At 52.6% G+C, this 22,352-nt stretch overlaps 2 protein-coding genes across 4 annotated transcripts in view; one reads left to right on the top strand and one right to left on the bottom strand.

The window, feature by feature from the left end:
* The first annotated feature begins 12,264 nt into the window (after window positions 1-12,264).
* NACAD (NAC alpha domain containing) lies at window positions 12,265-19,682 on the top strand. The gene is made up of 8 exons (XM_069462384.1): window positions 12,265-12,331; window positions 15,049-18,072; window positions 18,273-18,385; window positions 18,467-18,538; window positions 18,859-19,005; window positions 19,097-19,243; window positions 19,387-19,509; window positions 19,630-19,682. Exons 1-8 carry the CDS (start codon window positions 12,265-12,267, stop codon window positions 19,642-19,644), a joined length of 3,708 nt encoding a protein of 1,235 aa, XP_069318485.1. The 3' UTR covers window positions 19,645-19,682.
* Window positions 19,683-21,240: 1,558 nt separating this feature from the next.
* Window positions 21,241-22,352, bottom strand: part of CCM2 (CCM2 scaffold protein) — a 55,464-nt gene continuing 54,352 nt past the window's right edge. For all 3 annotated transcript variants that reach the window (XM_069461900.1, XM_069461899.1, XM_069461898.1), the window contains one exon: window positions 21,241-21,916. In XM_069461900.1, the coding sequence (XP_069318001.1) occupies window positions 21,636-21,916 (281 nt within the window). In that variant the 3' untranslated portion in view covers window positions 21,241-21,635. The remainder of the gene's footprint in view (window positions 21,917-22,352) is intronic.

Below are 22,352 nucleotides of genomic sequence, written 5' to 3' on the forward strand. Positions count from 1 at the left end.
TGTAAGTTTTCATTTCTCTGGGCTAAATATGCGCAGGAGTGCAACTGCCAGGTCGTATGGAGCTTACATGTTGAGGGTTTGTGTTTGTGTCTTTTTTTTTTTTCCAGAAACTACCGAGCTGTTTTCCAGAGTGACTGTACCATTTTATAATACGTTCACATCAGCAGGGTATAAAGGATCCAGTTCATCTTCAACTTTTTGTGTTGTCACTAACTTTTTTTTAGCAATTCTTACAGATGAGGAGTGCTGTCTCATGGTTTTAAGTTGCATTTCCCTAATGGCCAGTGATATTGAACATCATTTCATCTCTTTTTGATAAGCTGATAAGAAATAGACATTGAGTTGCCATCTATCCTCTTTAGTGAAGTGTCTTGTGTCTTTTCCCGGTGTTCTAATTTTGCATTGTTTGCTTTTTATAGCTTTTGAGAGGTTTTTTTTTTAATATTCAAGTTACCAGTCCTTTGTCTGATACATGATTTGGAAATATTTTCTACCAGTCTGTAGCTTGTCCCATCCCATTAAGATCTTTTGCAGAGCGTAATTTTAAATTTTGTTGAAATCCAATTTACCAGTTTTTCCTTTTATGGATTGTCACTAACTTTATTTCAGTTTATTTGTTTTTGGTGTCAAGCCTAAGAACTCAGAAACTAGCCTTAGGTCCTGGTATTTTTTCTAGTTTTTTTGTTTTTTTTTTTTTTAAGCATGTCACAGGTTTATTTTTACATTGAAGTTCATGATTCATTTTGAAGAAATTTTTTTTATTTTTGTTTTTTGGAGACAGAGTCTCCATCTGTTGGCCTAGGTAGAGTGCTGTGGCGTCAGCCTAGCTCACAGCAACCTCAAACTCCTGGGCTTGAGCAATCTTCCTGCCTCAGCCTTCCGAGTAGCTGGGACTATAGGCACTTGCCACCACTGCCAGCTAATTTTTCTATTTTTAATAGAGACAGGGTCTTACTCTTGATCAGACTGGTCTCCAACTCCTGAGCTCAAGCGATTCTCCTGCCTCAGCCTCCCAGAGTGCTAAGATTACAGGCAGGAGCCACCACGCCTGGCCAATTTTGAAGTTTCCCCTTCAAATGGAGTTATTTGCATAGTTGGTGAGACTTAAATTAAGATTTTTTTTGTTTGTTTTGCTCCTAAATGTCAGTTGCTCCAAAAACTTACCGAAAAGGTTTTTTCCCACTTGTTGCTTTTACACTTCTGTGGAACATTAGGCATATTTGTGTGGGTCTAGCTCTGGGTTTTCTATTTTGTGCCATTGATCTGTGTTATTTGTCTTTCCACCAATGTCACATGTTCTTGATTACTGTAGCTATAAGGTAGGTCTTTCTCCTGGGTAGAGTGAATAGGTCCTCCTAAGCTTGTCTATGTCTACAAAAAAAACCTCACTGGGATTTTAATAGCAATTTCATTAAACCTGTAGATCAATTTGGGGCAACTCAGTATCTTTACTATGTTGAATCTTCCAATCCATGAACACAATACAGTCAGCCATCTCTATCCTTGGGTTCCACATCACAGATTCAGCTTTGCTCTGGATTGAAAAATACAGCAACAACAGGCTGGGTGTGGTGGCTCATGCCTAGCACTGCAGGGAGGCCGAGGCTGGAGAATCGCTCAAGGTCAGGAGTTCGAGAGCAGCCTGAGCAAGAGCAAGACCCCGTCTCTACCAAAAAGAAAAAAAATAGAAATTATCTGTACAACTAAAAATATATATAGAAAAAAAAATTAGCAGGGCATGGTGGCATGTGCCTGTAGTCCCAGCTACTCTGGAGGCTGAGGCAGAAGGATTGCTTCAGCCCAGGAGTTTGAGGTTGCTGTGAGCTAGGCTGATACCACTGCACTCTAGCCAAGGCAGCAGAGCGAGACTCTGTCTGAAAAAGAAAAAAAAATACAGCAACGACAAAAATACACAAATTTTTAAAAGTATACATTATAACTATTTGCATAGCATTTACACTGTAATAGGTATTTTAAGTAATCTAGAGATGATTTAAAGTGTATGGGAGAAATGGCGGGGTCATGCCTGTCATCTCAGCACTTTGGGAGGCTGAGATGGGAGGATCGCTTGAGGCCAGGAGTTTGAGATCAGCCTGGGCAAGTGAGACCCATCTCTACAAAAAAATTTTTTTTTAATTAGCCAGGTGTGGCGATGTGTGCCTGTATTCCCAGCTGCTCAGGAGGCCGAGGTGGGAGGATTGCTTGAGCTCAGGAGTTGAAGGTCGCAGTGAGCTATGATGGCACCACTGCACTCCAGCCTGGCTGACAGAGAGACCCTGTTTCTAAAAAAAATACAAAATAGCACTCAGGGAGGCCGAGATGGGAGGATGGCTTGAGCTCAGGAGTTCGAGACCAGCCTGAGCGAGAGAGACAGACTCCATCTCTACTAAAAATTGAAAAATTATCCAGGCATGGTGGCTCACTCCTGTAGACCCAGCCACTCGGGAGGCAGAGGCTGAGGCCGGAGGATCACTTGAGCCCAGGAGTTGGAGGTTGCAGTGAGCTACAGTGACGACACTGTACTCTACCTGGGGAGACAGAGTGAGACTCTTATCTCAAAAATAAGATAAAATAAAAATTAAAAATAAGAATAAAAGTATACAGAAGAATGTGCATAGATTATAAGGAAATACACACTTTAATCGGTGTGTAGTTTTTGTGAAACACATACTTATGTTTTTGAAGTGATTGTAAGTGATATTTTGTTCTTAATTTAGGTATTCACACGTTCACTGTTAGTATATAGAAATGGGATTGATGTTGGTATGATCTTGCTGAACTACTTTATTATAATACTTTTAGACATTTTTTTTATTCCCTTGGATTTCCTATGTAGACAGGCATGTCCTCTGCAAATAGGAATATTTTTTATCTCTTCCTTTCCCCTCTGTATGCCTTTGCTCTGTCGCCCTGGGTAGAGTGCTGTGGCCTCATCACAGCTCACAGCAACCTCAAACTCCTGGGCTCAAGTGATCCTCCTGTCTCAGCCTCCCAAGTAGCTGGGACTACAGGCACAAACCACCACTCCCAGCTAAGGTTTTTATTTTTTTGTGGAGATGGGGTCTCACTCTTACTCAGGCTGGTGTATGCCTTTTATTTCTTTTATTTTTAACAGCTTTATTAAAGTATAATTCACATGCCATACAGTTCCCCTATTTAAAATGTATAATTCAGTGGTTTTCAGTCTGTTCACGGATACATGCAACCATCACCACAATCAATTTTTGAACATTTTCATCACCTCATAAAGAAACCATGTACCCTTTAGCTATCTCCTCCCTATCCCCTTACCCCCTCCCCCCAGCCGTAAGCAACTACTAATCTTTTTGTCTCTATAGATATCCCTATTCTGACCTTTCATATGAATGGGATCATAAAGGATGTGGCGTTTTGTGACTGGCTAATTTTACTGAGCATGTTTTCATAGTGCATCCATGTTGTAACATGTATCAGTATTCATTCCTTTTTTGGCTGAATAATATTCCATTGTATGTTCGTACCACATTTTGCTTATCTGTTCGTCCATTGATGGACATTAGGGTTGTGAGTAATGCTGCTGTGAATATTGATGTACAAGTTTGTGTGTGGACATATGTTTTCATTTCTCTTGGTTTTATACCTAGCAGTGGAATTGCTGGGGCTTATGGTAACTGGTCAGTCATTTGAGGAGCTGCCAGCCCTTTTACTAAAGTGGCAGCACCCATTTTGCTTTCCCACCAGCAGTGTATCAGGGTTCCAATCTCTACATCCTCAACAACACTTGTAATCTGAGTTTTATTCTAGCCACGTTTTGGGTATGAAGTGACATTGAGCAGTTTTTCATGAGTTTGGGCCATTTGCATGTCTTTTTTGGAGAAATACCTATTCAGATACTTTTCCCATTTTTAAATTTGTTTGTCTTTTATTATTGAGTTGTAAGAACCCCATATATGTTCTAAATATAAATGCCTTATCAAATATATGACTTCCAAATATTTTCTCCCATTCTGTGGGCTATATTTTCACTTTCTTGATGAAAGTTCTTCACCTTTGAAGAACAAAAGTTTTAAATTTTGATAAGGCCCAACTTACCTATTGTTTATGTTCTTCATGCTTTTGGTGTCATATTGAAGAATCCTTAGGTAAATCTGAGGTCATGAAGATTTACCCCTGTGTTTTCTTCTAAGAGTTTTATGATTTTTGCTCTTACATTTTGGTCTTTGATTTAATTTTTATATGGTGTGTCTTTGTTTGCTGCTGCTATAGCAGAATATGGTGCCAACATTTGACCAAGGTCATCCCATGGCAGAAGGCATCACATGGAAAGCACACATGAGAGAGAAAATGGGGCCATACTTATCCTTTCATTAGGAACCTACTCCTGAGATAATGGCATTAATCCATGCATGAGGGCCAAGCCCTCATGACCTAATGACCTTTTAAAGGCCCCACCTCTTAATAGTGTTACAATGGCAATTAAATTACAACATGAGTTTTGGAGGGGACATTTGAACCATAGCATTTCTGCCTCTGGCCCCCCAGTCTCACATCCTTCTCACAAAATGCATTCATTCTATCTCAATATCCCCAAAAGCCTTAACTTGATCCAGCATCAACTCAAAAGTCCAGAGTTTCATTTAAATCAGATATGAGTGAGACTCAGGGCATGATTCATCCTGAGGCAGAGTCCTTCCACTGTGAGCCTATGAAATCAAACAGGTTATCTACTTCCAAAATACAATAGTGGGACACTCGGATAGGCATTTCCATTCCAAAAGGGAGACATGACATAGACAAGGAAAGAGGGGTAACTGGTCCCAGGTAAGTCCAAGAACCCAACACAGTGAACAAAATTTTATCTTAAAGCTGGAGAATAATCTTTGACTCCATGTCCCGAATCCCACACTGGTGTTGGTGCCCCAAGGCCTCAGGCAGCCCCACCCCTGTGGCTTTGCTGGGCCCAGCACACACTTCAGCTCTCTTAGGTTGGAGTTGCACACTAGTAGCTCTACAGTTCTGGGGGCTCAGTGATGGTTCTGTTCCCACGGCTCCACTAGGCATTACCCTAGTGGAGATTGGTGGCCTTGTTCCCATGGCTCCACTAGGCATTGCCCTAGTAGGGCTCCTCTGCAGTGGCTTTGCTCCGAAGGCATGTTTCTGCCTGGGCCCTCGGGCTATCCTCAGCATCCTTTGAATCCAGGTGAAGGTATCCATGCTTCACAACTCCTGCATTGTGCACACCTGCAGACAACACCATGTTTATGCCACCAAGGCTAACCACTTGTGCCGTCCAGAGTGGTGAACGGAACTGCACTTGGGCCCACTCAAGCCACAGCGGGGGCAGCTGAGGGGTGCTACACTGGAATGCAGGGAGCAGAGTCCTGAAGCAGCCTTGAGCAGTGAGCCTTTGGAGGGTGCCTGGAGCCCACATCCCAAAACCATTCTGCCTTCCTAGAACTCTGGGCCTTTGATGGAAGGAGCAGCCTCTAAGATTTCTGAAATACCTTCAGGGGACTTTCTGCCAGTGTCTTGATAGAAATCTACTGATCTTACCAAACAGCCTCTTGGCAACCCCCTTTGTTTGCTTTCCTGAATAGGCTTTTTCACTTTTTACGTGGCCAAGATGCAAATTTTCCACATCTTTCCATTCTGCCTGTGCATGTCTGTCTGTCTGTCTGTCTCTCTCCTATTGTTTTAATAATTTTTTTTCTGTTTTTATTTCTTTCACTCACCACTATACTAACAAGAAGGTTCTGCCTTTCTTTTAATTATAAATTGTATCTTTACGTCATTTCTTTCCTATCTCACCATATGCGGTTAAAAGTAGCCACACAGCAACCTGAATGCTTTGCTGCTTAGACATTTCTTTCACCAGATATCCTAGTTCATTGCTCTTAAGTTCTGCCTTCCATAAAGGCCTTGAGCATGGACACAATTCAGTCAAGTTCTTTGCTACTGTGCAACAAGAATGACCTTTCCCCCAGTTTTCAACACTTTGTTCCTCATTTCTGCCTGAGACCTCATCAGAATGGCCTTTACTGTCCATATTTCTATCAACATTTTGGTCACGACCACTTACAGTAGTCTCTAAAAAAATTCAGATTTTCCCTACAGCTCTCTTCTGAGCCTTCCCCAGACTCACCCTTAATGCTCCATTCATGGCCTACAGGATTTTTCTAGCCCTCTCCTCCAAATTCTTTCATCCTCCACCCATCACCCAGTTCCAAGCTGCTTCCACATTTTCAGGTATTTGTTACAGCCAGAGCCCCACTTCCCAGTACCCATTTTTTTGTCTAGTCCATTTTCTGCTGTTACAATACCACAGACCTGGTGATACAGTTTGAATATTTGGCCCCTGCAAATCTCATATTGAAACTTGATCTCCAATGTTGGAGGTGAGGCCTGGTGGGAGGTGTTTGGATCATGGGGGTGGATCCCTTGTGAGTGGCTTGGTGCCCTCCCAAGGTAATGAGTGAGCTCTCCCTCTATTAGTTCACGTGAGAACTGGTTGTTTAAAAGACCATTGCACTGCTCCTTCTCTCTCTTGCTCCTCTCGTTATGTGACATGCCTGCTCCCCCTTCACCAGGGTAAAAACTTCCTGAGGCCCTCACTAGAAGCAGATGCTGGCACCATGCTTCTTGTACAGCCTGCAGAACCATGAGCCAAATAAACCTCTTTTCTTTATAAATCACCCAGCCTCAGGTATTCCTTCATAGCAAGACAAAATTGACTAATACACTGGGTAGTTAATAAAGAACAGAAACTTGTTTGGCTCATGGTTCTGAAGGCTGGGAAGTCCAAGAGCATGGCTCCAGCATTTAGCAAGGGTCATCCCATGGCAGAAGGCATCACATGGCAAGAAAGCATGTGCAAGAGAGAAAAAATGGAAGCTAAGCTTATCCTTTTATCAGGAGTCTACTCTGTGATAACTAACCCATTCCACAATTACTGCATTAATCCATTTATGAGGGCAGAGCTCTCATGTCCTAATCACCTCTTAAAGGCCTTACCACTTTTTAAACAATTTTTTAAAATTTTGTTTTAACAGATTTAGGTGATATAAGTTGAATTCCATTCCATGTATATATTGTGTGGTGGTAGAGTCTGGGCTTTTGGCGTACTCATCACCCAAGTAGTGTAGTGTACATTGTACCCCATAAGTAATTTTTCATCTTTCACACCCCCCCTTTTGAGTCTTCCAATGTCCATTATGCCATTCTGTGTGCCCGTGTGTATCCACAGTTTAGCTCCCACTTGTGAGAACATGTGGCATTTATTTTTCTGTTCCTGAGTTACTTCACTTAGGATAATAGGGCCCCACCTCTTAATACTGTTACAATGGCAATTAAATTTCAGCAAGAAAGTGTCATCTTTATTCTTTTGCATATGACGATCCAGTTGTCCTAGCACCATTGTTGAAAAGACTATTCTTTCCCACACTGAATGGTCTTAACACCCTTGTCAAAAATCAGTTGACCATAGATGTATTTAATATGTGTTTATTTTGGGGCTCTCAGTTCTATTCCATTGATGTGTATGTGTGTGTCCTTTTGCCAGTAGCACACTGTCTCTGTTTTGTATGACAGAAGGTATTGAAATTGGGAAGTGTTCTTTATTTAGGGTTGTTTTGGCTATTCTGGGTCCCTTGAAATTCCATGTGAATTTTAGAATCAGCTCATCAATTTCTACAAAGAAGTTAATTGGGATTCTAATAGGGATTGTGTTGAATCTTCAGATTTTAAGGATTACTACCATCTTAACAATGTTAAATCTTCTGATCCATAAACATGGGATGCTTTCTTATTTATTTAGGTATTCCTTAATTTCGTTCAACAATATTTTGGACTTTCCAGATTATAAGGTTTGAACTACTTTTGTTAAATTTATTCCTAAGTATTTTATTCTTTTTAATGCCATTTTGAATGGAATTGTGTCCTTAATTTTAATTTTGGATTTTTCATTGCAAGTTTATAGAAAAATAATTTATTTTTGTATATTGATCTTAAATCCTGCAACCTTGCTGAATTAACTTATTATTATAATGTGTGGATCTATTTTCATATATGCTCTTTGAGTTCACTGAGCTTCCTGGATATGTAGGTTATTGTTTTCCAGTAAATTGGGGAAGTTTTCATCCATTACTGCTTCAGATATTTTTCTTCTCCATTCTTTTTCTTTACTCTCCTTCTGGTATTCCCATTATGTGTGTATTGGTGTGCTTAATGGTGTTCACATTCTCTGAGTCTCTGTTTATTTTTCTTTTTTCTCTCTGTTCTTCAGTTTTTATAATTTCTATCAATCTATCTTCAAGTTCACTAATTCTTTCTTCTGTCCATTGAAATCTACAGTTCAGCCTCTCTAGTGAATTTTTTATTTCATATATTGTACTTTTCAACTCCATAATTTCCATTGGTTTTTATAATTTCTATCTCTATTGATATTCTCTATTTGATGCAGTGTCATCATATACCTTACTTTACTTCTGTAATCATGGTTTCCTTTAATTCTGTGAACATACATATCTATTTTGAAATATTTTTCTGTTAAATCAACATCTGATTGCTCTCACAAACCATTTCCATTGCCTGCTTTCCCCCCCCCCCCCCCCCCAGATCACAGGTCATACTTTACTGTTTCTTTGTGTGTCTGATAATTTTTTGTTGGAAAGTGGATGTTTTAACAACATTACAGCAACTCTGGGTACTGGTCTGGCCCTGCTCCCTTCTGGGGCTTGTTATTCCTATTTGCTTGTTTATTTAAGTGTCTAGCTGGATTATTTCAGTGAAGTCTACCCCTCTCCCCACCCTGCCTAGTGTTAAGCTTCTGATGTTCCTTCTCAGAAAAGTGCAGCTATGGGTATGACCACAGTTACCCTGGAAGGACAGTGGTACCAGTAGGGCTCTGTTACTCTCTTTCCCTGATGCCCAGCTGTTAAACTCCATTAAGTGCCACTGCTAAATTTCACTGATTGCTCTATTGTTTTCAACAGTGCTCTGGGCCATAAATTCCTCTACAAACTAATCCAAATTGTGGCCCCTTGGATACAATAGTTTTTGAGGTCAGTATTAGAGATTGATGTTTTCTCTAATCACAAGAGTGCTCCTGCAGCTGGCTTATTCCCCAGTTTTCTCCTGCAAACTAGCCAACCTATAGTCTAGGCTGAAGCTTCGTTAGATCCACAAATTTTCTTCCAATTGCCTTTCACCATAACCTCCACTGTTTTTGAGAGTGCCCTTAGGTTTAAACTTCCCCATACTCTGTTTCAAGTGAAGTCAGTTCCTCTAGAAAGAGATCGGGGCTATCTTTTAAAACCTGCTTCTCCTCCCCAGGCAAAATCTCTGAGCTCAATGGGAGCTTCTGAGTAACATCCCCATTCTAGGAGCTAAGCACTCAGTGAAGGGGAGGCAGCAGCCTCTCTTGACATGGAACTACAACCCCATAAGCTGGGAGGGGGCTGTCAGGGTTCCAGTATTCTCAGCATGCCATGCCCAAGGTAGAGCCTCCCTTCCATAATTGGAGGCCATGTGGAAAAAGGGACTTCCCACCTCTCAACCACACTCACCCAGGACTTAGCTTCAGCAACGGGTAGCTAGGAGCAGGATGAGAAACACTGAAATCCTCCTCATCCCAGGAAGCAACCCCTCTGGCTGGGATCTGGGGGACGAGGGAACCCCATGTTCTTGTCTGCATCATTCTCGTGTGGAGTCTACCTCCCTTGGCTAGTAGTAAGCAGTCTTGGTTCAAATACTCAGATTCTTGCCTTGCTTACTAAATTTTCATAGATGTTCATGAATAGATGTTTCTTCTTTTTCTGTTTTCCCTTTGGACCTTTACCAGAATGCTTATTTTTAAATTTTTAAATAATTTTTAAATATTATTTTTTGTAGAGACAGGTCTTGCTTTGATGCCCAGACTGGTCTTGAACTCCTGGCCTCCCAAAGTGCTGGGATTACAGGTGTGAGCTGCCACACCTGACTGAAGCTTTAATTTAAAAAAATAATAATTTTTACCAGTTTCACTGGGAAGCTGGTCAGCAGAACTCCTCATACTTTCATTCTAGAAGTCAATCTGCTTTTTATTTCTTTTTCTTGCCTATTACAGGGGTTAGAAATTCTGGTAATATTAACATGTTGAAAAAAGTGATGAGAGCAGATACCCTTGCCTTGTTCCCAATCTTCAAAAACATTTAGTCTTTCACCATTAAATATGATGTTAGCTGTAAGTTTTTTGTATGTGATCTTTATCAAGTTTAACTTGCTAAAAAAAATTTTATAATGAATGATGTTGGGTATGTCAAATGCTTTTTCTGTGTCAATTGGTATTATCATACAGTTTTTCTCTTTTAACCTGTTGGTGTTGTGAATTATGCTTATTGATTTTCAAGTGTTGAACTAACCTTGCATACCTGGAATAAATTCCACTTGGTCATAGTGTATAATTCATTTATACATTGCTGGATTTGATTTGCCAATATTTTATTGAAAATTTTTGTGTCTATATTCATTAGAGATACTGATCTGTAGTTTTTTTTTTTTTTTTTTGAGACAGAGTCTCACTCTGTTGCCCAGGCTAGAGTGAGTGCCGTGGCGTCAGCCTAGCTCACAGCAACCTCAAACTCCTGAGCTCAAGCGATCCTCCTGTCTCAGCCTCCCGAGTAGCTGGGACTACAGGCATGCGCCACCATGCCCGGCTAATTTTTTCTATATATATTTTTAGCTGTCCATATAATTTCTTTCTATTTTTAGTAGAGATGGGGTCTCGCTCTTGCTCAGGCTGGTCTCGAACTCCTGAGCTCAAACGATCCGCCCACCTCGGCCTCCCAGAGTGCTAGGATTACAGGCGTGAGCCACCGCGCCCGGCCTGATCTGTAGTTTTTATTTTTGTTCTTTGGGGTTTGTGGGAGGGTGGGTTTTGTTTGTTTTTAGTACTTTGCTTTTGGCATCAGGATATTTCGTGTCACACAAGATGAGTTAGGAAGTGTCCCCTCCTCTTCTGTTTTCTGGAAGAGATTGTTTAAAATTGATGTTAATTCTACTGATGTGGTGGGTTTGGTGCCTGGGATCCAGTGGGGAGAGATGCCCAGCAGGCAGCCAGGTACATGGTGCTGAACTTTGGGCAGGTTTAGAGGGAGTCAGAGGGCAGCCCCTGGCTTCATGAGCTCGAAGTTGGAACCAGCAGAAGACTGAGGATGCTGAAGGCTCCCTCCGTGACTGTGACAATGGCTGCTGTGATTCCCCACTCAGGGGTGATGACAATGTCTCATTCATCCATCTCCCGGTGCCTGGCACGGGAGGACAGCGCTCAGTGACGCTGGGTGATGCACCAGCCTATGTGGAAGCAAGAGCACATTTCAGTAAGGCCAAGGGCTGCTCTTCCTCCTGGGAGATGTGGCGAAGGGGGCTGACAGGAATGGAGGGAGGCACGTTTCTTCCCTTTTTATTCCACTGCCTAGAGAACTGGGGGCGGGGGGATCAGATCACCAAGTTTCGGAGAGACCTGCAGACCCATCCTGGCCGCCTTCCCCGCTATGCTCTCGCCGGCTCCATCTCCAGTTGCCATGGAGACAGGATGTGGTTGCCACGGAGACCGACGACTGCAACGATCAACCAATCACGCTGGAGCTGCAGCTCCAGCTCACCTTTTGGATGGAGGCATTGGGCTGGGCGGGGCCCCCTCCCCTCCCCTGGCCCTGCGCCCTCTTCCCAGTCAGCCGGCGGCGGTGGCCGCAGGGGGCTGGGGGGTAGATGGAGTGGGGCGGGGGCGGGGGAGGGCCGGGGAGTCGCGGGGCGGGGGTGGTGGCGCGGAGAGTCTGCGCCGCCACCTCCCCGAGAAGCGCTCCCAGCCCCCGCTCCCAGGATCCGCAGCCACCTTCCCAGGCCTCTGCACTCCAGGTTCTGGGGACACCCCCGCCTCTTCCCAGCTAAGGGTTGATGCTACCCTAGGGGGTGCCCGGCCTCCAACTGGCCCCGAATCCCTCCCCCGTAAAGGGGTGGAAAGCTGCGGGAAAGGCGGGGCCGGGCGCAGGCGTCCCTCTCGCCCCCTCCGACCCGCGCACCGCGAGAGGGAGGCCACGGCAGGGCGGGGTGAGGGCGGGTGGGGGCCCCCCCACGCGCTCCGCAGTGCCGGGCGCCGCGCACGCTCACTTGGGGTGCCGGGCGGGCGGGGCCGCGCTGACGTCATCCACTCCCCCCACCGCCTGGTCGAGGGGCGGCGGCCGCGCAGGCTCGGCGGGGCGGCGGCACCGACAGACAGAGGGACCGAGGGAGCGAGGGACTGGCCAGGCCATGCCCGGGGAGGCTGCCCGTGCCGAGCTGCTGTTGCCTGAAGCGGGCGGACCCGGGCCCCGCACAGGTGAGGTCACGCCGATTCTTCTCCTCCCTCCGGCCGCTCCCCCCTCCAGCCGGGGTTCCCGCTCCATCCCTCTCCTTTAACCGGCCCCTCTCCCTTTCCCATCCTCCTCGCCCACCTGGCTGTCCCCTCTCGGGCTCTTTCCGGCCTTGCCCTTCCCTCCACATGAACTCTGCCCTCCCCCTCACCAGAATCGCAGGTAAGGGTGGGGGGCGCAGGGAGTGCCCTCCGCAAGCCACAAGCCACATGGGGCTTGCGTCCCTGGCCTCTGACCCGGGGGTCGTGGGGGCTTGTGTCCTGTCCGCTGCTCCCCATTGTCTGCACCATGCTGCCGACCTGGCGGGGTTGGGCTGCTCTGGACCAAAGGCGGTGGGTTGGGGGTGTGGGGGGCAGCGGGTATCTGAAGGTGCCCACCGGGAATGTCCTCAGCTGCACCCCAGGCTATCCAGGGCCAGGACTGGTCATGGTTCTGGAGGGAGGAGCAGGACTGGCTGGAGCCTGGGGAAGCTCAGAGGCAGGACCAGTTTGTCAGGAAAAGGGAGGATTTGAGTCTGGGAGGTGGGAGGCCTTGGGGGAGGTGGCCTGGTTAGCAGTGGCCCCGGTGGTCCTTGGAGAGGTTGGGTCAGCAAGCGTTGGTGGAGGCTGATGTGTCCACCTGGACCTGGGGACAGTCAGAGCCTGGATGGCCCCACCATGGAGGTCAGCCATGTGTGGTTTGGGTAGGGCCAAGGGCACCTTGCTGTGGACGAAAAGTCACCTGGCAATGGGACCAGTGCTGGGTCCTGGGGCCTGACCGAAAGGGGACACAGGCTGCTGGGTCTACTCTGAGTGGGAGGCAGGCAGTCCAGGCTGGACTCCCCGGACCCAGGGTCCCGTGCTGGCTCTGCTCTGGCTTGTGTGGTGACCTTGAATGAGTTACAAAATCCTTTAGCCTTTGGTTCCCTTCCATTCCGCCCTTGGCCCAGCTCTGCCATTCCCCTGCCCTGGGGGCCACGCCTGGGGCCAGAGCCAAGAACCCAACCTCAGGGCATCCAGTGATGCCCCAGAGCCACACCCACTGCTGGTGTTGGGTGTCTGGCATTCGTGGACCCAAAGGACCCCCTTCTCTCTGGGTGCCCCAGCATCCCAGCAGCAAAACCCTTGAGTGAAAAGTCCCAGCTGGTGGCTGAGGGCCCTGGGCTCTGACGCTGCTGAGGGCAGATGGGGCAGCCTGGCAAGGGGGCCACCGCCTTCTTCAGCTTTACCTCCAATCCTGGCTCTACTTTGCAGATGAGAAAGCTGAGGTGTAGGGGATGCTTTCCTTGTCACTAGTGAGTATGGTAGAGCAACAATCACCAGGCAGGCACCTGCAGGCCAGAGAACTAGCCCCTGTGCGCTGCCCCTCCCTGCTTCTCCGGCAGAACTTGGCCTGGGCTCTGGAGGGAGGAGGGCCTTAGTCCAATGCTTCAAACAGAGGTGTTCTTGGCCTTGGTCCAGGTGAGGGAGGGCATGTCACAGAGACATTAAAAATGAGGCTTGTGAGCATTTGAAGCACACAGAAAAACATGAGATTATGCTGGGTGCAAACATCTAGATTCAAAACTGTGTAGTGTGATCTCACCTGTGATAAAACACGGGCCAGTAAGAGAACAGGAGGCAGAAAACCACAGTGGTGTGGTGTGTGCTGCAACTTTAGAGGGGTTTTCCTCCACCTCCTTGGTCCCCTAAGTCCTTTCTGACCCTCGCACGTTACTTCCTGGTGCTTGTGGAGTCGTTTCTCAGCTGGAAGTATCTGCCCGGCATTACTGAGCACTGTGGCCTGATGGTGAGGTCTTGCCTGGGGTCTGCGGGGGGAGGTGCACCAGGGACCCAGAGATGGGCCGCAGGGCAGGATGGGCGCTCCCAGCCCGGGAGAGGGGTCTTGTGCTCACCATGGGGTGGCCGTCACCATGGAGAAGACTCCGCCAGAGGCACCCACTGGCTCTTGCACAGCTGTCCTGTGCTCTCGCTGGACTCCATGGTCACCATCCCTGCCCACCACTGCCCTTCTGGCTGGATGCTCCAACTCAGCCTCGGTGGACACTTCATCTCTGCTCTCTAGAAACTTGGCCGCATGCGGTGACCCCTGGCTTCCCCTTTTCTCTCGCCACAGAGAGGGGGGAGGGGAGCAGGGTCAGGGGTAGAGCCTCGGTGAGCCCCTGACAGGGTGGCCTTAAGTATAGGCAGCAAGGATAGGTGAGATGAGCCAGAGAGGCGAGACCTCCACCTCACAGCAGGGTGCGACCCGGAATGCTCCAGAGCTATGCATCCTGCGAGCCCCTGCCTCCCTCACGTGTTCCTCTGGCGGGAGGTCAGATTCTGATCACTGCCTGTCCTGCCAAGCCCAGCTGCACCGCACTGATTGTGTGGAAAGAAACAGGCAAAGAGACAGAAATGCTAGCTGCGTCTTTGCTGAAGAGTCCCTGAGAGAGCTGCCGGGCAAGTCCTTTAATGACACCCAACAACACTTCCCTCAAAGCTCTCCGCAAAGCCACCATCAGCTGCTGTCTGCCCTGTCAAAACTCCTGGGACGTCTCCCTCAAGCAGAGCCCGCACGGCCTCTGCTCCTTTCCTCCCTGCCTTCCTCGGCCCCCCTTTCAGCTCTCCTCTGAGCCCTTTTCCTGGGAAATCCACCTCCCCTGGCCTGGCCCCTGCCTTGAGGTGCGTCCCAGGGCGCCTCATGTCCTTCTCTGTCTCCACAGATCTTTCCTGCGATGCAGCTGCTGCCACCATCCCAAGAGGGGACCGGCGGGAGCCCCATGTCCTGACCCCAGGGCCCAGCCCCCTGGCCCTCACATTCCTGCCCAGCAAGCCGGGCACCCGGCCCCAGCCCGAGGGGGCCAGCTGGGATGCAGGGCCCCATGGGGCCCCCCCAGCCTGGGCGGACCCGGCTGAGGGCAGCCCGAGCCCAGCGCTCCTCCCGGAGGGCCTGCCCCCCCAGGCTCTGCCCGCCGAGGCTCCTCTCCCAGCCACCCTGGAGCCCCGGATTGTGATGGGCGAGGAGACGTGCCAGGCCCTCCCGTCACCCAGGGCTGCCCAGCCAGCGCTCAGGGACTGGGAGGGTGGTGGGCGAGCAAGCCTGAACCCGCCTCCCGAGTCATGTTCTCAGGATGATCCTTCTGTGCCTTCCCCTCCCCCAGACCCTGATTCCTACTTCACACCCCCCTCCACCCCCACCAAGACCACCTATGCCCTGCTCCCTGGCCGAGGGCCCCACAGGGACACCTGGGACTCGGAGGCGGAGCTGCTGGAAGAGCTGCTGGACTCACCCCCAGCCTCGCCCTCGGGCTCCTACATCACGGCTGATGGGGACAGCTGGGCCTCCTCACCCTCCTGTTCCCTCGGCCTGCTGGCTGCCGCTGAAGGGCTGGACTTCCCTTCGGGCTGGGGCCTCTCCCCCACGGGGTCCGTGATGGACGAACGAGAGCTGCACCCTGCCGGGCCCCCCGGGCCCCCGTCCTCCGAGTCCAGCCTCTCAGCAGACAGCGACTCCTCCTGGGGCCAGGAGGGCCACTTCTTCGACCTAGACTTCCTGGCCAATGACCCAATGATCCCTGCAGCCCTCCTGCCCTTCCAGGGCAGCCTCATCTTCCAGGTGGAAGAGGTGGAGGTGACGCCACTGCCCCCAGAGGAGGAGGAAGAGGAGGAAGAGGAAGAGGTCGCGGCTCCCGACCCAGCTGGGGACCTGGCCGGGGAGGGTGAGGAGGACACCACATCCGCCTCCTTCCTGCAGTCCCTGTCTGACCTGTCCATCATGGAGGGCATGGACGAAGCCTTTGCTTTTCGAGATGACACCTCCGGGGCCTGCTCTGACTCGGACTCCACCTCCTACACAGGGGCGGACGACGAGAGGCTGTACAGTGGGGAGCCGCACGCCCAGCCCAGCGCCCTGCCCCCGGACAGCGTGCACAAGGCAGAGGAGGAGGGCGGAGGTGGGGCCGAGGGGTCGCAGGCTCAGGAGGGGGCCGCACTCCGGGGCCCAGAGGCTGTTCCTGAGGTCTCAGGGCGAGAGGCCCCTCTCACCCAAAGCCAGGAGTCCATTTCGGAAATATCAGAAGAGGGCCTCGTCGTAGGCCAGGAATCTGCTGCCACTGTGACCACTCACACTCTGCAGGCAGCCCCAGGCTTCCCGGTGGAGGCGGCTACCAGGGTGACCACGCAGGCTGGGGAGGAAGAAGCAGACTCCACCGCTGGACAGGCACCTGCTGCCGGGGCGACGCCTCAGCCCTCCCGGGAGCCTGTCACTGTAGAAACACCTGCAACTCCGCAGGAAGAAGCAAGCCTCACATTGTGCCCAGACCCTGCTCAGAACTTGACAGGAGAAGGAGGGCCAGGCCTCCCCTCAGGCCCAAAGCCTGGGACTGCAGCCACGCCCATGCCCCCGCAGGCTGAAGAGGGTCTTCCCTTACCAGAGGACTACGCCATGGCAGCACCTCTGCCCCTGCCAGATGCAGGCCCCTCCTCAGGCCAGGAGCCTGTAGCCGCGGTCACCCCTCAGGCCCTGCAGGCAGAAGCAGGCTGTGCCCCAGAGACAGAGCCCGTGGCCTCCGTGGCCCAGGAAGAAGTGGGTGTGGCGCTAGGACTGAGGCCAGCACCTGACGAGAAGGATGCAGCCCTCCCTGGAGGCGTGGAGCCTCCTGCCTCGGACCAGGTCCAGCAGGATGACCCAGAGCCAGCTGAAGACGCAGAGGCCCCTTGGGCCTCCCATGAAGATGCCTGTCCCACCTTGGGCACGGAGGCCCCTGCTGCTCCCGAGCCTGCCTCTGGTGCTGGGGAGGACTTAGCCGAAGACCTTTCTGTGCCCGAGTGGGAGTCATGTCTGGAAGCCCCGGTGCAGACAGGTGATGGAGCTGAGCCCCACTCAGCTCCAGAGGAGGCCCTGGGGGCTGAGAACCAGAGGGACGGAGGCCCTAAGCCACCGGCACAGGGACATGGACCTGGGGCAGCACCCCAAGATGCAGGGGAAGCTCCTGAGGCATGTCCTGCTGCCTGCCCTGAGGCTGACCAGGCACCGCCCCTGAGCCCCGCCAGGGAGGGAAGGGACCCAGAGCCCACTCCTGGACCCAGGCTTCCCACAGCTGTGGCCGCAGAGGCCGGTCTGGACTCCTGCCCAGAGTCTCCAGCAGGGACTGCATCTGGGCTGGACAGAGGCTGTCCTGAAGAGCCTGCCCCCATGTCCACACCACCCTCCCAGCAGCCGGAGCCTGCTCGGGGCCTGGACAGTGGTGAGCAGCCCCAGGCAGCACCCAGGGCCATCAGCCCCACCTCGCCACAGCCCCCAGAAAGCCCTTCCAGGAACCTGCCCAGTGCTCCCCAGGACAGGCTCCCAGGCCCTGACACCTCTACTCCTGGCGTCCTTGCCAGGGCATCCCCACCCCCACTGGAGCCCCCTGCCCCCTGCCCGTGCCAGGGACCCCAGGAAGACTCCGTGGAGGACGAGGAGCCCCCAGGTTCTCCAGGCCTCCCACAGCCCGAGGCAGGAGCCCAGCCAGCAGCTGCTGCTGTCTCAGGAACCTCACAGCCTCCAGGGACTGGGCAACGGGTCAGCCTCTCGCCCCACTCTCCCCTCCTAAGCCCCAGGGCAGCCCCCACAGAAGCCAAAGACCTGGCCTTGCGGATCTCGCCCCCCTGCCAAGTGCCTCCTTGCTCTGGGCCCCGAAGCCCACCTGGCCCTCAAGAGCTCCCAGCCTCTGAGCAGCAAGAGGACGAGGACAGCCTGGAGGAAGGTGAGGAGGAGCATGGGGTGGGGCCCCCAGAGCTGGTGCGGCTGTCTTGGGCTGGAGGACCTCTGGGAGGGCCCAGACCCCGAGCTCCAGCATGGAGAGCCAGCATTGCTCTCTCTAGCCCTGATGTGGCAGCAGGGCAGTGTGGCCAGGCCCTGCCCCTAGGAGGGAGAGGCCATCCTCACACCTGTCCCCTTCCCCAGACTCACCTCGGGCCCCGGGCTCAGGCCAGCACTCGGACAGCCACGGGGAGTCATCAGCCGAACTGGATGAGCAGGACATCTCGGCACCCCAGACCACGCAGTGCCCAGCCCAGGTGCCCTGTCCAGGGGAGAGGGTGGGCCTCTGGGAGGGCTCCACACCCACCCACAGATGCTCAGCCCTCACCTTTCCCCAGGCCCCGACAGGCAGCAGTGAGGAGACCATCGCCAAAGCCAAGCAGAGTCGCAGTGAGAAGAAGGCCCGAAAGGTGGGCTGGGGGCTCTCTGCTGGGACCCCAGGACTGGGACTGTCTGCATAGGGGAACGTCCTTACCAAGACCCGTCACACTCCATGGCTAATGAAATCCCACCCATGAGGAGGCCATTGGGTCAGTGCCAGTAACCCACACACCTGCCCTCAAACAGCTGAGGCTGGACATGCAGACAGCCCGTACAGACTGAGGCAGCCCCCTCCTGCACACAGGGAAGGACCGACCACCCAGGGTCACTGGGAAGTTTCGAGTAGAGCCTTTCTTTGCCTCCCTGGGCACTGCTGCCTTCCTCCCCCAACTCTGCCCTCTGCTCCCAGGCGATGTCAAAGCTGGGCTTGCGGCAGATTCAAGGAGTCACCAGGATCACCATCCAGAAGTCCAAGAACATCCTCTTTGTCATCGCCAAGCCTGATGTCTTCAAGAGCCCGGCCTCGGACACTTATGTGGTCTTCGGTGAGGCCAAGGTCTGTCCTGGCCATAGCTTTGCAGAATGGGGAGGACAAGGGGACAGGGAGTGTGTGGGCTCTGCTGACACAGCTGTCTCCTGTGCTGCAGATTGAGGACTTGTCCCAGCAAGTGCACAAAGCTGCAGCCGAGAAGTTCAAGGTGCCCTCAGAGCCCTCTGTCCTGGTCCCTGAGTCAGCACCCAGGCCCCGGGTGAGGCCAGAGTGTGAGGAGGAAGAGGAGGAGGAGGAGGAGGAGGTGAGGTCCAGGGGCTCCAGGACCCTGCATGGGAGGGGTCTGCCTGGGGGAGGGGTCTGTCTGGAGGACCCTGCCTCCAGGGAAGGGGTCTGGCCCAGGGGCCTCAGGCAGCTCCAGCCACTCCCCTGCTCCCCCCACCCCAGGTGGACGAGGCAGGGCTGGAGCTGCGCGACATCGAGCTGGTGATGGCCCAAGCCAATGTGTCCAGGGCCAAGGCTGTGCGGGCCCTGAGAGACAACCACAGTGACATCGTCAATGCCATCATGGTGAGCAAGCACTAGCTCCTTCCCGGCCCCTGAGGGCCTCCGACAGAAACTGCTGTTGGCTCTGCTGGGGGTGGTGGCACTTCCCCCAACATGACCCTCTCCTTCTGCGTTTTTCCGCAGGAACTGACCATGTAGCTGCTGACCTGAAGCTGGGTCCATCCTGCCCCTTCCCCCAGCTCTGCTGCTCAATAAACTGGTGTCCCCTCATCGCCCTCTGATGTCCCCTTATTGAACTTTTGTTCCCTCACCGTCCTCTGGAGTCCCTCATCATCCCCTGGCGCCCCCTCATTGATCTCTGTCATTCCCTCATTGCCCCCGGTGCTCCCTCATCATCCCCTGGCGCCCCCTCATTGATCTCTGTCATTCCCTCATCGCCCCTGGTGCCCCCTCATCATCCCCTGGCGTCCCCTCGGCCCAGCTCTGCTGCGTGCCCTCTACCCTTTCTGCTGGCAAAGACCAGCGATCCACAGCGTGGGGCCACGTCCGGGACAGGGGCCCTGCAGGGGCAGGCGTGTAGCTCCTGTGACTGTCCACGTAGAAGACCCACAAATGGCTGAGATCAGCGTGTGCAGAGGCTGGGCTGGCACTGTGACCCGCTCTGGCACAGGGTGGGCTCTGGGAGGGACAGGAGCCCAGGGGACTTTCTGGTTTGTCCTGTCTCTCCTGGTGCTTCCAGGAGGCCCATTTGCATGTAAACCTAGAGACGACCCCAACAACAAAGAGCCTGTCTGCCTTCATGGCCCAGGCACACGAGCGACATGCTCTAGGACAGCCCAGGCCAGAGGGAATTCTCCCTATAAATGCTGTCCTGGCCACCTTCCTGTCCTAGAGCTGAGGTACCACACAGACCCAACCATCTTGTTCTGGAAGGCGCCGGAGGGACACTCTGGACCCCCTGGACCCTCTGGCTTGGCCTGTACACAGCTGGGGCATCCATCAGCCCCTGGGGCTCTGCCTCCTCCCTCCCCAGGCTGGGCCAGGGAAGCACCAGGCCATGTGCAGCCCTCTGCCCAGCAGGACACGGCCCCCAGCCTGGACAGGAGGGGCATGTGACCGTCCAGTCTCCTCAGCCTGGGCACTTCCTGGATGTACCCTTGGGGGTCTCAGCAGGGATATAGCCACTTTCTAGTGGAAGGAGAGGCCCAGGACAAGCTGCCCCAGATTACCTCCCCCCATCCCCTCCACATGTCCCCAGGAAGGTTGGCAGGGGCCCAAAGGGTAAAGGTAAGAATGAAGCCAACAGGGCTTGAGGGGAAGGGCTCAGGGACGGGACGAGGGTGGGGGGAGGGGCAGCAGAGGATCGAATTGGACTCTCCGCGAATTGGACTCTCTGCGAGTGGGACCCTGGGCCCCAGTGAAGAGGTCTCGCAGACGGCACTCCGGTCAGCAGGAGCAGTGGTGCAGGGAGAGGGGCCCTTAGGCACAGCTAGGGTCCTCAGAGGATTCAGTGCATGGGACGTAATGACCAAGGAGTCCCTGCCACCCACAAGAGGCCACAGAACACTTGTTCCTGTCCCATGACCATAAAGCCAAAGCCCAAATCGGGTCCTTCCTGTGGCACGAGAGCCCGCTGCCTCTTCTACCCCAGCTCCCTGCGACCACTGTGCCCAGCCCTAGGCACTGCAGGGCAGATGTGGCCCCAAGGACAGAGGCCAGAATGGACACTCATCCTGGCGCCCATGGCTTTTACCCAAATGGATCAGAAACATGCTTGGCAACCAGAGATTAAATTATTCACATTGCAGTAAACTTCTTTTTAAGGTCTCTGAGAGTTACAATAGGAACATCATGTGCAAAACCGACAGCTGTCCAAGGCCCTGGCTGACAGGAGTGGCTCTCCCTGCCAGCTCAGCCTGGCCCTCCCCAGACAGGTACGTGGTGTGGGGCTTGGCAGAGCCCCGGCGGACGAGGCCCAGAGCTTTCCACCCAGCACTGGGGTGTGTGTCCCTAGGCAATGCCTGGCTCCTTCACAGTGGAGGACCTGGGCCGCCGGGGCCACCTGTGCCTGGAGCTCCTCCCCAGCCTCCAGCAAGCGGGAAGGGCTGACACGCAGGTCCGGTCACCTCCTCCCAGGAAGGCCTGGGAGAACTGTGCAGAAGGTGTGGGTGCTCCCCGCCTGCCACCTGTCATGCTGAGTCCTGGTCCATGCTGCAGCCCAGCGCCTCAATGTCACTGCTGATGTCCGAGATCATGCGGTCCCACTCGTCCCCCTCAGAGGGTGCCGACCGGTCGTCGGAGCTGCCTGCAGCCCTGTTCCCATTGGTGGTGGAGCTGGATGTGGTGCTCAGCATCCCCCGGTGCCTGCCAAAGCTGTCGGTGATGATGCCACGGCCGTCCTTCACGCCGATGGTCTCCAGGAAATTCTCGAAGTGCTGGCTGTCCTTCTCAGGGATGAAGGGCCGCAGACCTGCAGACGCGAGACATGCAGCATGGCACCTCCAGGTGGGCTCGGCCTGCTCAGCTCTGCTCCCAGGGCTCAGAGCCCGGGACAGGGCCGCAGTTGCCCCTGGGTGCACAGCCTGGGAGACCGGACACCACGCTTACCATGTCTGTCTACTGAGGTTGAAGGCATGTGCCCTGGCCAGGTGGTCGGGGTAGGTCCCCAACTCCCACAGGCACTGCGGGCCCTGGGCAGCTCACTGCTTCCGGCACACCCGCCCTTCCTGGCCTCGGGGTGCCAGCACGGGCGTCCATGACCTCCTCTCATTCTCTGTCAGTCTTCACAAAGCTCCCATTTTACAGGTAAGAGAGCTGAGGCCCACAGCAGTCCTTGAAGCTGCCTCCTGGCACCCAGCAATGACGGTGCAGTCTGTCTCTCAGGGGAAGGCCTCATACTAAACTCG

The sequence above is a fragment of the Eulemur rufifrons genome, chromosome 29 (assembly GCF_041146395.1).
Source record: "Eulemur rufifrons isolate Redbay chromosome 29, OSU_ERuf_1, whole genome shotgun sequence".
Taxonomy (NCBI): Eukaryota; Metazoa; Chordata; class Mammalia; order Primates; family Lemuridae; genus Eulemur; species Eulemur rufifrons.